General features: G+C 35.5%; 1 protein-coding gene across 1 annotated transcript in view; it reads right to left on the minus strand.

Moving 5' to 3' along the window:
- Positions 1 to 3,020: 3,020 nt before the first annotated feature.
- Positions 3,021 to 14,875, minus strand: part of LOC148946170 (uncharacterized) — a 71,161-nt gene continuing 59,306 nt past the window's right edge. Inside the window, exon 5 of the mRNA XM_089097624.1 lies at positions 3,021 to 3,111. Coding sequence (XP_088953750.1) covers positions 3,021 to 3,111 — 91 coding nt within the window. The remainder of the gene's footprint in view (positions 3,112 to 14,875) is intronic.

Consider the following 14,875-nt stretch of genomic DNA (forward strand, 5'->3'; position numbering starts at 1 on the left):
TAGCAACCAAACTGTCATATTCTTGTTAAAGTCTCTCACCTCCCTTCACACTCCCTTTTGTATTTTTTTAAAGCAACCATATAATGTTCTATGAGATTCGTCTCTGCTTTAAATTAAAACAATAATTTATTTTTTGGCATCCATGCTTTCAATAAAACAATTCAAGATATTATCGTTTAAATATAATACTTCCCTAACCCCCCCCCCAACTCCGGATACCACCTCGATAGGATACCGTCTCTGCTTTAAATAAAAAAAATTAACTTTTTGGCATCCCTGCTTTAAAAAATAAATAGATTTGAGATATTATCATTTAAATATAATACCTCCCTAGCCCCCCCCCCCTTTGGATACCACCTTGATAGAATACCGTCTCTACTTGGAATTAAAAAAAACATTTTTTTGGCATCCCTGCTTTTAATAAAATAAAATTCAAGGTACTATCACTTAGATATAATAACTCCTTATGCCCCCTCCCTCTGGATACAATCTTGAAAGGATATCGTCTCTGCTTTAAATTAAAAAGAATAGTTAACTTATTGGCATCCCTACTTTAAAAAAAATCGAGGTATTATCATTTAAATATGTTAGCTCCCTACCCCCCCCCCCCCCTCTGGATACCACCGTGATAGGGTACCGTCTCTGCTTTAAATTAAAAAAAGATTATTGACTTTTTAGCATCTATGCTTTCAATAAAAAAAATTCGAGATATTAACATTTGAATGTAATACCTCCCTACCCCCCTCCCTCTGGATACCACATTGATAGGATACCGTCTCAGCTTTACATTATAAAAATAATTTACTTAATAATTAACTTTAATAATTAAATTCAAACAAACACGCGAAATAACTTTAAACAGCTTAGTGTTCCTTGAAAAAAAAATTGAGGTTATGAGCAAAGGGGTACAATGGCAAAAACAAAAATGTCAAAATTATTCAGGCATACCTCAAATTATTGGAAAACTGATTCATAGATTCGCTATGGCATTCAACAAGATCCGAAGAATATAATTAAAAGGGAGCACACACAAAGGCCAAATTAGGCCAGTAGCCTATGAGAAATTGCAAAATACCCAAGACAATGAACAAGTCCCAATGGGGGGCCCTGGGTCTATCAAAATATTTCAATGGTTTTCCAGGGAATTTTATATCATTTTCTTCCGTCTTCACTTTGAATGAAAAAATAATTATATTTTTGGCATCTCTGCTTTCAATATAAAAATCAGATAGTATCATTTTAAAATAATAGCCCCCTATCCCCCCCCCGATAGACAATAATTTACAATTTTTTTATGAATCATATTTTTGGGTTTACTTCCGTTTCCATCTCTAATTCCCCAACCGTGTACATAGCTTAGTCTAAAGCTAAATTTTGTCTCGATAGAAGGTTTTTTTTGGGGTGGGGGGTAAAACTTTTCCAGAAAGAAGATTGCATTTTCTTTAATCTGTCAGGCATTCAACAACTGTGTATTAGACATTAAGAAAATCTTATCTAAAAACAGCAAAAGTAAATAAAATTCTTGAAACTTGCGATTCAGCTGTAGAAACAATCTGTCGACAATCAATTTCAAAATCCAACTGAAGCTGTATAATAGTGAATGCGTTCTATTCAACTTAAAAATAACATTCTTTACTGCAAATGATTTAAGAAATAGCGATTGGGAAACTGCATTTGAAATGATTTAATCTCATTTCATTAAGACAATACTTTTTTGTCAACATATGAAGAACTGTGTAAATTGCAATTGCATCTGTCTGGTTTTTATGCAAAGTAACAAAAGAGGCAAAAATTAACTAACAAGAGAGTAGTGAAGAATTATGGTATGCAAAGTAATATTTGGCAGGGAAAGTCACTGGTGATTAATAGCTAGGGATGGCACTGTGATTGGGTGAATTTCGGGGATTCGGGAAACCAATTTTTTTTTCGGGGTGACGCATAGATATTCGGGAAAATACCCGACAATTCGGGGATAGCGCAAGCCCTGCTTGATTTCTAATCAGGAAAAGTGAAACAATAAACCACACGAGAAAGAAAAGCTCTGACTTTGCGGTTGACGCAATAAAGAATTACCGCAAAATTAATTCAAAGTCAGCCAAACACCACCGCCGGCGACGTTCGGTCAGCCGAATGCTGCTTTGCTAGTGGCGGCGCGCCGGTGGCGTAGCGGCAATTGGTGGCGGTCAACCGGGCCTCTCGTTTGCGCCTTTCGGTTGATCCACTGGCATGGCGCCGGGGTCTAGTGCCAACCATACCAGTCATACTATATTGCTTAACAAGGCAGGCACCGATAACAGCTTGATCGGAATATTCGTGTAGGACCTGCGCGAGAGTAGATTATGGTCTGCGCATACAAGGTTGGAACAACCCCCGGTACTTTTGTCTTATAGCCATCACAATCAAGATCCTGTATCGCGAACATGAGACAATATCCGGTTTTCATGGTCTTTATACCAGACAATATTAGCTTCGGTTCGGTGGGAAACTAGATTGTAGCTATATTTTAATTAGATATTTATTTGTTATTTTGGCTAGGTTAGATTAGGTTAGTTTAGGTTATGTATTTAATATAATGTGATCTGGGTGGCCCCCTTCCATAATTCTTTGTTGTAGTTTTCATAATTTCGTGATAAAGTGTTATATTTTCATCATATTTTGTTATATTTCATTATCATTAACCAAACTTCACTTCTAGACAGAACTTGAGTGTGGTGGCTATAAGACACAAGTAACCAGCCCCCTTTATGAACTATATTATTTTCTTTTCCAAATGAAGTATAGTAAAAAAAACTGTTCAAGAACTGCATCAAACAGGAAACACAACGTACCTTTTTAACTTATTATGGGATTAAAAAAAAATTGAAGATTTAAAAGATTTTCGGATTCCGAAAGAACCAATCTTTTCTACTGAGAAGCAAACAAAGCAGGACATGAACATATTCAATTATGAGCTTTTATGTTAAAGAATTTTTACTTTAACCATATGATGCAAAATCATCTTAAAAAGAGGAAGAAAATACTCACAAAAGATCAGCATCACCAATTGACAAATCTGAATTAGTTTGGTCCTTCAACTTCGAGCTTAAGTGCTCATGAGATTTTGACGTTAGGCTAAAGGACAGAAAATCGAATTGGTTTGTGTCAACAGAACAAATTGAATAATGCAGATGTATTTAAGAAGATAATAGATTTCGTTCTATGATAGTGTCAACTTGAAGTATAGTTAAAAACAAATAAGCATTTTTTCACCTACACAGTTGTGATTAGATTACAATAGCGAGAATTAGACTAGAATTTCTACCTTTAGTAACAACCTACTAAATATCTGTTATTGTTTGACAACCCTATAATATGTCTATATAGAATTTTATAGTCTCCAATCTTACTCCTTAACAAAACTGTCAATGCTTAAATACAACTAAAACGAAACTTTTGCTGAAACGAACAAAAAAATTAAAACTAAGGAAACATGAACGAAAGAAAGAAAAAGTCAACTAGCAAAAATAAACACAGAAACTTCAGATCCCAGAAAACAGGCTAAAATTATTTGTATTTTCGTAAATATAAAAATGAGCTTCTGTGACATTATAAATTAGAAAGTTACTACTTTTGCAAGAAACCCTTGATGAAACATCTATAGTCTTGCTTGAAAGTTACTTACAAAAAAATCAAGGGTGCGATAACACCGTCGACGGTATATTTTGTATGTGAAGTATTAAACAAGTGGCAAATAATACAATCTGACTAAAAATAAACATTTCTTGTATAGACTGATCATTTAAAGCTAAAATTCAGAGCAGTTTTTTTGAATTGTTAGCTTGCTGACAGACAAATCTGTCTAAGAAAAGGACCTTGAATGCCATGCGATTTTTGCAAGAAAAAGAAATTGTGGAATTAAGATAAAATTTGAATTTGGCACAAATATAATGCGCTCAGAAAATTTTGGTTATATCCATTAGTATCAGTAACCTTACATGCACAAGATACCCAAAATATCCTTAGATGTACAAGATACCCCTACATGTAAGATAGAAATTAAACGTGACTGCTATATGAACATACTTCACCAGTGCTTACACTCTTCTAGAGGTTTCTTCTGTCGATAAGCTCTTTAATTTAGCAAATCCATAAGGAAATAGGAGATAGCTGAAGTTGATACTTCAACTATAAGCTTTTTCTTCTATTTTATTCACCTTTTTTCTCAACGTTTGCATTTTATTCATAAATCACTCATTTATCTGGAATAGGTTTGAAGGAAAAAATAAGGACGTATCGATAAAGCAAAAATTACATTTTTAGGCGGATACTTGTCCCCGGAGTGAGGTCTTCCAGATCAATCTCAGGGGGAGGCACGGTATTTAGGCAAGATTCCAACCATTGTATTGTATCTCTGGTAATAAAGATCAATATAATTGTGTGCAGACTGAGTTCGGCATAAGGAGAGTTTTTTCTGTCTTGAGTTTTTTATACGATGGACTTTCTATGGGTTAGTTCACCAGAATGAAAATTGTATAAAATTACAGTTTGATAACTTGAGTAAATAATGTGGTTTTGAGCATTAAGGAAGATGAAGTTTGGCAGTTTAAAGTTTAGTCATTGAGTTTGACAGGATTGACTTTTACCTGGTTTATACTGTCTCATTAACTGATTGGCTTAAATAACAAAGACCCAAACGAGCCAGAAACAAAATAAATCAGTTTTGTTTTATATTTCAAGGAAATCCCCACCCATGTTTATCCAGCTAGACTCCATTCCGATTCTTCAGTACCCAAGTTCATTCCTTAAAAGCGCTTTCATTCAAGTCTACAAAACAGGTCGCTTTGCGGTTTTATTTGCTTTTTTTTGTCTTCTATGTATGATAGCAGATCCAGGTCTCATCCTCCCACGTCACATCAGTGCAAAAAGCGAGCTAAGATGGACACGTGAAGAGCGGAACGCTGTGTTGATGGCACAAGCAGCTATTTTTGAAAGCAGAAGTCCGCCAACATGGTACAAACATTGCTGAAAATATCAGCTATGGTTTCCTTTCTGACTTCACTTTTCTGGAATAATTAACATCTTGAGCGCTCATGCAATATCGTTCACAGTTTCAAGCATATTCTAGCAGCTATACATGGATAAGCAAAATCCTGGAGCGTTGCATCTAAATTTGATAACCAGCCATAACTGAGCCCTCCCCGAACAAAATTCTGATAACTGAGGATAATCTACTTTTCACTTATCCTAAAAAAATGTCATAAAGCTGTTGGAATGTTTGTCCATCGGAGACAGGTGCAGTTACATTACCTTATATTGTATATATAAATGTAAAGGTTGATTCTTTGATATACAAAAAGTGGTTTTTACCATAATTTATGCTTCAAGTTTTTAATTTATGACCATGTTTAAAAAATGTGTTGTATACCATTAAATTTTAAAATATTGTTTTCTAGTAATATTTTAAAATCATTTTTCTATAACATTCTAAAAATCATAACATCCAACACCATATTTGAATAATACTAATACCCGGATAACGATTGCTAGCCTTACGTGAAAAAAACACGATTGATTATTGACGAAGAAATCCAAGGGCAGTGATTGACAGAAATAAACAAATGACTTTTTTCTGAGAAATTCATACAACCCTTACAACGTTCCATCTACATATGTTATTCCTCAGTACTATCCTTTAGTAAAGAAATTAACAAATCCCTAGTTTTGCACATTCACTTCGTATATTTTTTATTAAATGATAACATGGTTTAAGAAAGCAAAGAAAACGTTGAAAATCGATCATTCCCATTAACTATGAACAGGAATGGTCCTAAAATGGAATTCTGTCCATTCTGTCCGAAAAACTCCAAAATAATTAAACTAATCTGATGAAAGTTAACACACAAGTTGACACACTGCTCCAATGACCTTTTAAGAATAATAAAACAATGTTAGTAATCTAAGAAAGACCTACTTTAAAAAATATATGAATTACATACATAAAGTACTCAGATGTAACAAAAAATATAGATTTTACCACATTTAGACCAATACTGTAAGCACCCGGAGAACTGTGACTAAAGTTACAAATTATTCTCGCTACTTTAAGAACAGCTGCTCGTCCTAAGAAAGAAAGCATTAGATGCTCAGGTAGTACCTTTGGGGAACAGTACTCCCCATTTGTGCACTTGAAGATAAAACAGTCTGAAGGGGAAAAGTATCAGGCAAAAAAATAATCCGCTATTATTCCCTATTCACTGAGGTCCATCTGATCGTGTCTCATGGATGCCGCTTAAGTCAGTTGTCTAAGTTCTACCCGGAAGAACCTTTCATTACCTTAAGCTTAGCGAAAAAGAAATTCATTTTGGAATTTATCATTCCGATTTCTGTTTGCTTATGCTCAAAGGATTTGTTCATTCAGAGAAATTCATGCTTTTTTAAAGTTTTACTTCTTGTATGAATTAATTTTTAATCGTTTTGCTCTGATAAGGCTTGTTTTTGTTGAAAATATCACATATTTTTACTTAATTATGATTTGTGGACGAAGGAAAACACGCTTTTAGGGCTTAAACTAAATCCAACCATGAAATTTGTGTTGAAAGTTGGTCTATTTGAAAACAGTTGTCGTGTCAAAAAGTAACTTCTAAAGGAATTGATTATTCAAAACAAAAGCAATATCACAGTGCTATTTCTTTATTTGGATTGTTCCGGAATCATCATTTTAAAAAAGCCTAAAAATCAAGACGAATGTACTTGAGGCGGTAAGACTATCTGGGAATATTAATTCCTAAATTAGGTGGAGTTTCTTATAAACAGTAACTCTCTATAGGCTGCTTCACAACTAAATTTTAACAGTAATCTAAAAAGTAAAGTTAATTAACTGGCTCCTAAGTGGATCACGTTTAGCTTGGCTTTGTCTTAAAATCATGCAAGCTCTATTATTTTACTTTGACTAGGAAAACTAAATAAAATAAATTGAATTGAAAAGAATTAAAGCATATCAAGTTCAACTACAATGTTATGTACACACCATTATTCTAGACTTATTACTTCCAAAACGATAATTCCTGTAAAGTAGAGTAGATACCAATGCCTTTATAAAGTTTTCCAGGTATTATCAGTTCTACTAAGTCTACTTTATTTCGAACTTATCTACAGGAGCTTAACCTACACTCAACCTGCAATCTTGTGAGATTCTGATTTACCACAGTATCTTGCTGAATACTAAGAATGTCTTGAAAATCTTTGCCCCTACACAATATGTGAGCATACTTTTCCTACTACTTCAACTACTAACAACTCACTGTAGCACCAAACCACCCGAAGCAACTACATCAGCGTACGCTCCATCCCAATCTATTCGAAGCTTCGCTTTTTTTTATCTCCTCTCACATAATTTAGATTTCCTTTAAAGTGTTTCTTATGACCCCTTGCCACCCCGTCCGGGAATGACCGGCTTTTAGTTGCGCTCCAGTAGTTTACTAGACTATATTTTTCTCGAGAGGTGCCATACCCCATGGTCACCCTGCAGCGCCGTTTGCATATTTTTGACAACATTTCATTTTCAACCCGTAGCAATATAATAGGGGAGTAATGGAACAAGAGATACAAAGCACAGAAGGTATCCGATCGAGATGGATGGAGCATTTCAAAGAAAAGCTTAATCCTGATATCTTTCCAAACTCTGCTGTCCTGGACCTCTTGCCCATTACTGTCTCAGACCCCAGCCCACCTCCTCTCCGTTCTGAGGTTGAGGATGCCATCCAAGTGCTGAAGACTAACAAGGTCCCTGGCCCGGACGGGATACTGGCAGAACTACTGAAAGTCCGGTGTGAACCACTTATAGTTCTTTTCCACAAGATTGTATCCGGTGCCTGGCAAAAATAGTCATTTCCCAACTTCTTGGTGCGAAGCCACAATTGTTCCACTACACAAGAAGGGGTCAAAGGCAGTATGTGATAATTACCGTCCTATTAGCCTAACAAGTTAAACTGCCAAGATCTTCACCCGAATTGTACTCCAACGGATCAGAGCCGTGTCATCCTTAGTCATCCAAGAATACCAAGCCGGGTTTCGCCCTGGGAGATCGACCTTTGATCAAATTTTCACTGTTCGCCAAATTTTAGAGAAATATCTGGAATTTGGTCACGGCCTGTATCAGCTCTTTGTCGACTATAGGCAAGCATTCGACATTATTTGGAGAAAGATCCTGTGGCATATATTCCTCCATTACAGAACCCCACGAATCCTAGTAGTTCTTATCAAGGATATGTACTCAAAATTTGGGAGTCGTGTCATGACTAGTGAAGGTCTCACTGACAGTTTCCAGACTTCCGCAGGTGTCCTTCAAGGATGCCTTTTGTCTCCAGAGCTGTTCAACCTTTTCCTCACAGCAGTCTTATCCCTGGTGGAGACAACTTGTGGCGCACATATAGGGGGTGTTCAGATAGATAAGCTAGCCTACGCTGACGATATCGACGAAATGGCTGAAACACCCGAGGATCTACAAGCCGTTCTTGACGACGTCTTCGAAGCCACTAGTTCTTTTGGAATGATCATAAATGTATCAAAAACAAAGGCTATGTGCTGCTCACGAAAGCCACAGGATACAGTTAAGCCAGACCTGAAAATTATTGGAGAGAGTATCCAGTGGGTTGACGAGTTCCCTTACCTCGGTAGTCTGATCACCAGCGACAACAGTCCATCAAAAGACATTAAAAGACGTCTCGCCCTCGCGAGTTCCAGTTTCAAGGCCCTTATGACAATATGACGAAGCAAGGATTTGTCTCTGCGGCTTAAGACACGACTTTTTGATACCCTGATCATCCCCATCGCAATCTCCTCATGTGAAACATGGACACTGAAGGTAAATGACAGCCGTCGACTTGCAGCATTTGAAACTAAGTGCCTCCACCGCATCCGGGGGATCACTTACCTTGATAAAATTTCAAATGTCGAACTTCTCGAGCGCCTTAAAGTACAACAAAGAATTCTCATGAAGATCCAGCTCCAGCAACTTCGATGGCTTGGTCACGTACAACGGATGAGTCGGTCCCGTCTCCCAAAAATCACCTTCGAAGGCCAAATTCACGGTTCTCGTCCTTGTGGTCGTCCCCCAAAAGGTGGAAGGAAAACTTTGCACCTCAACGCCTCTCGGACCTTCTTCGCCTAGCAGAAGACCGTGAAGCATACAAAAGGCACATCCACGCCGTTACGAAGAAAGAGGCCCCAAGACGACCTTCAAGGACGGATGGGACTTAAGTCAAGTAAGTCAAGTAAGTAAGTCAATGGAACAAGAAAAGAAACGCTTCAAAAGAGAATACAAACTATTATTCTTGTAATAATAATAATAATAATAATAATATAATACATACATACATTACATACATTTTCGAAGCGAATGTATGTAATGAATATAATAATGAATATTATTATTCATTACATACTTTCATTAATGTATGTAATGATTTCTTTTGTGATATATTTGGATTTTGATGTGTGTTTGTGTTTTTTATTGTTTTTCTTTGTTGTTTTTTTTTTCATCTTTTTTTACTTTAGTGAATACTCCGTCTATGTACCTTTTTTTTGACGGGCAATAAATTAATAATAATAATAATAATAATAGTAAAATCAGACGATAAGAGAATGTTAGGGGGACAGTTAATCATATATTTTGTATATGTGGACACTTATATGAAAATCCTACCATAACTTAAAAGCAAAACATGCTAATGGGACTGTTCGATTCGTATGTACGTAATCATTTTAAAAACTGCTGGTTTTTCTTTATATTTTTCAAGAACTGTTGTTCCCTTCTCTTCTTGTTAATGCCTTTCTTTGATATTTCGCCTTAGTTGAAGTGATTTGTAATTCTTTGGGCAAGATGATATTTGACATACCATAGCTCAATAAACATGGACTAGGATTATCATGTATATATTTATATACCTTTATGAATATAGCCTACCCTTATGAAAGATGCCTTTACATGCGTATATATCTTATATATCTACCCTTGTGGAAGACTAAAGATATAGAAACCATAATATGGGTCTCCTTCCGTTAGAAAAATATGGATAGGCCTGCCTTCGCATTGAAAATCTCTTTGAATTACCAGATCTTTCTTATTTGTTGGACTACAAATCATGAAAAGATAAAACATTTATAAACGTACTATGGCATATATGCGAAAACGGACTGGAAATTCCAAACTTTAATCTTAAAAATAAATAACAAAAGAGTCAATGATCACCCTTAGACATTGACGAATCGGGTGATTGTCTCAGACCTCCTGCTTTGGAAGAAACGAAACTTCTAGGAGTTTTTTTTTAACTCCATTAATACTGAGTTTATCAGTATCATCATAATCATAAAAGATTTAACCTGATGAATAACATTTTTTTCCAATTTTTGCGTATTTGAAAGTTGCATTTTTTTTTTTTTAGAAATTGAGAACTTTAGCAAATGAAACAGCTTTTAATTGTCAAATTAGTAATTTAAGTAGCCATAAGGAGCACTCACAAAAGGAGTAATCGTAAAGTCACGTTTATTTGTACATTCTCTGCAGACACTTGCAGATAAACGTCTGTCACGGGCCTCAGTTTCAAATCCAACAAAGTTCCATACTACTTGGTCCTCAAAATCAATTTTTTTGTCTTTTTTAAAAAACTAATCTCTAGAGGCAAATTTCTACTATTTAAGGCTAAAAACAACATTTAATTAAGCAAAATATAAAAAGTTTAAGGGAATAGTTAAATCTAAAAGTAAATAATTATTATAGAATTGATTTCAAAAGAAAAAAGAATTATTACTATATTTCCCCACAAGTTGGGAAACCCTGAGTCACCTAAATTTATTACCAAAAAAAAAAGAAAAACAAAGGCCCAGACTTTATATTTTTACAGAGAATATGAGTTTTTAAACAGACAAGCAAGAAAAAATTATTTTCATAAGTTGGTTTATTTCCTAATTTTAGGAATATAATTTAGAAAGCTAAACCAAAATTATTTATCATTCAAATCTAATGTTTAATGATGCACTGTCGAAGCATTAGTCTATATTACGGTGTTACTACCCTCCTGGGTTTGCACCTTGCACACCCTTAGGGGTACAATAAAAAGATTTCTAGTGCAGGAGGATTTTACACAAGATTTCAAAAATAGTTCTGTACAAAAAAGCTTTGGTCGCTGGGGCACGGACTTTCAAAATTAAACTGCATGAACTCTAATTTATACTTTGATTTTGATGAAATGATTTGAATTAATTCTATCTTTTTGTACATAACCGTTAAAGGAAACACATGAATTTTTCAACATCCAATGAAATGATTTATTTGATTGACGGAAGTAGTACACAATTTCTAAGTTTAAAATACGTGTTGCCAAAATACAAACTTCTGGAGTCAAATCCTTTGCTGTAAGATAGCTGATTTTAGACGGCAAATAATACCAACCATCTTCTTCACTATTCTGCACGAAGTGCGCTTTACCTAATAATGGCGGTAATTCATGACAATTTAGGAATGGGCGAATGTACAACATCCCCTAAAGCATACCCTTTTCAACATTCAACATACCCTTTTCAATTTTCAATGAAAATGCCCTAAAAAAGATATTTTCCAAATTTCACAGGGCACAGATCCCCCCAATTGATGCAGCTAGTAACTCAACTTTCCGCTCAAAAGATGCTTTCCATAGAAGCCATCCTTTTAGATGCTTTGGCAGCGAAAACCAAATTATCCAATTGTATTTGTGTCTTAACTAAGCTATGCAAATTCTCGGGCTCTACTAGCCCTTCTAGTCTTAGCCCTTGGCCATCTTAGCTACATTACCCCTTTTGTGTTCTGCCACAGGTAGCTAAAACTTTCCGCTCCATAGACGGTTTCCATAAAAGCAGTCCTTTCAGATGCTTTGACAGCGAATACCAAAATCAAATTTTCCGATCAATTTATGTCTTAACTAGACTACACCAATTCTCGATTTATGCTAGTCCTTATAACATTAGCCCTTAGACAAACTAGTGAACTCCCCTCCCTCCGTCATTACTCTAATCACCATAATTGGAAGATTCAGTGCCAAAGCAGACTAAGTCCTAAAAAATTATGTCGATAGATATGCTTCGGAGATTACCTGATTAAAATAGAAAATCTTACTTATGGATGCACATTTTAAAAGTAGCAAACCATTTTGAGAAAATTTGCTTTTATGAGTATGACTATAATGCCCAAAACTGGATGCAATATACATAAACAAAACCAGGTAGATACATATGCATAAAAAGAAACCATTTTTCTGTTGTAATAAAAAAAAGCATTATAGTTGTAGAGTACTACAGAAACAACTGAAATATTTAGACAAAGATATGAATTTGAACTTGGTTTATGAATGTACTAACAAACATACAGCTTTAGTTATTTTGGTTTAATGCCGCTTCGAAAACGTTAAAAATTGGACTTCATCCACTTTAACACTCCACCCTCTATTTATTAAGTAAGTCTTACAATCTTACCCTCTGAGGCTTAGCCTTTTCGCTATAATATCCGACCAACGTCTCCCTCTATTCTGTATTAGCTCTGTCATAACTAAACTCTCAACTCAAACTCTCTGAACTACTATCACCTTGAACCTAAAGATGCTTTCTAGCTTCAAGGGATTTTCCCCAAAAAACATAGAATATTCAATAGAGAGTGCGCAACATATTTCTCTCAGTTGATTGACGATAAAAGCTTTAAGGTGTCCTTTCTTAAGATTCGATTTTGGAGCTTAAAGAAAAAGGAGTAACGAAAGGAACATCATTTCAAAGAAAGGGAAAAGGTGACTGAATGAAGTGTGCTGAAGACGACATTCTGCCTTTCTATTACGTCATGGCATTGCCTCATATTTCGGAATGGGCTTTGAGATGAGTTTATTTTAAAAAGGTTTGAAACAGATAAGAATACCTTAATTACACAATGACAAATTAAAAGTGTCAACCCTTTCCTCACTGCTTAAGTAAAGAGACATAAGCCTTTTCCAAAAATCCAAAAAGTCCTAAGAGTCCAAAAAATGTGGAATTTTCATTTTTTTGCCGGAAGAAAGATCACGGATGCGTGTTTATTTGTTTGTTGTTTTTTGTTTTTCTCAGGGGTGATTGTTTCGACCCAATGGTCCTAGAATATTGGAAGAGGAATTATTTGAAGAGAAATTAAAAGTTCTAGTGTCCTTTTTAAGTGACCAATAATATTTGAGGGCAACTAGCCCCCCTTCCACGCCCCTTTTTCCAAAAATCGTATCGATCAAAATTTTGAGATAGCCATTTTGTTCAGCATAGTTCAGTGGCGGATCCAGAAGGGCGAAGGGGGCGCGCGCCCCCTAACGTAGGTTAAAGCAGTGTAATTTAATTAATTAACTCAAGTTTGCGTTAATTATACTTGCTCATAACGTAAATTTATCGGATCAACCTATTTTGCCCCCCCCCCTAAATTTTTTCTTGGATCAACCTATTTTGCGCCCCCCCTAAACATAATCCTGGTTCCGCCCCTGGCATAGTTGAAAAGCCCAATAACTATTCCTTTGGAGACAACATGAACCCCAAAGCCCATGGAAAAAGGTCTTTAAGTTACAAAATTTGCCCATTGTTTAAGCATAGTATTTGTTATTGGGAAGTATGCATACATTTTTGGTGGGGGGATTTTTGTTTGGGGATTTTCCAGTGGCAGACTTTCCATGGGGAGGGAAATATCCAGGGTGAACTCTTCAGGGGAAATTTTAAACAGGGGGAATTTGCAAAACTTCCTATATGAAATTCTTCTTTTATGTCTTGCTTTCTCATTGCCGACTCAATGTTATGCGTGGAGATGTTAAGGGTGGTTGTCCGAGCTATATTTTCATTGGGATTGAATAGTATAGAGGATGTTTCTGTGAGGAGGGGGAGAGTTCTCCCTGGAGGTAGAGCCAGGTTTTCTTGTATTATTTAAAATGATCAGACATTAAATAAAAAAAAAAAACAAGTTTTTTCAGCTGAAAGTAAGGAGCAAAATTCGAACTTAAAACGAACAGAAATTATTACGTATATGAGGGGTAATGCTCCTCCTCGACACCTCGCTCTTTATACTGAAGTTATTTAGTGATGTTTAAAAAAGCTTCTTATTGTTCTAATTAAACGAACTTAGTGTTTCAGGAGCTGTTATTAAAGAATTGGGACAGAATTCAAACTTTAGCGTAAAGAGCGAGGTGTTGAGAAAGCTTTCATTTGGAAAAACTTTTTTTTTATTATTTAATCATTGGCAGTGCAATAGCGCTGCCTTAATAAAGAGCGATGTAGGGACAATGTATTCTTATTATTATTATTATTTATTTTTTTTTTGGTTTTAGATCAGGGCACTTCATATAAAAGGAGTTGCCGTAAAAATTCGAAAGGGGCTCATTCGATTATAAATTAAAAGGTCTTATTCTTTTTTTTATAGTCAAATTAATTTAATAGTGCTTTTTTAATAGTCGAAAGGGGTTTGAGGGCATTCATCCCCTCACACGCCCATCATTTCCTCAAACACATCGAATCAAAATTTTGATATAGCAATTTTGTTCAGCGCAGTTGAAAGGTCTTATAATTATGTCTTTGAATATGACCCCCCCCACAGCCCTCAGGGCAAGGTTTGTAAGCTATGCACTGGGGGCATATAAGATTTTTGTTGAAAGGGTGGTTGCATGAACTTCGAAGGGGACTCATTGTTTTGGAAATCAGAATTTCTAGTGAGTAGTAAGAGACCCCATACTATTGGGCTATATCTTAAAACAGCCTAGGACGATAACATGTTACTAATGGGACTCCAAATAAGGACTCACTAAGAATAATCTATTCTAAAGTATTATATGGAATATGACAGAAATTCTATTTTTAATATATTTCCTTAGAATTCGAG

Source organism: Artemia sp. Qi Xiang Cuo, chromosome 12 (assembly GCF_049724085.1).
Source record: "Artemia sp. Qi Xiang Cuo chromosome 12, ASM4972408v1, whole genome shotgun sequence".
Lineage (NCBI taxonomy): Eukaryota > Metazoa > Arthropoda > Branchiopoda > Anostraca > Artemiidae > Artemia > Artemia sp. Qi Xiang Cuo.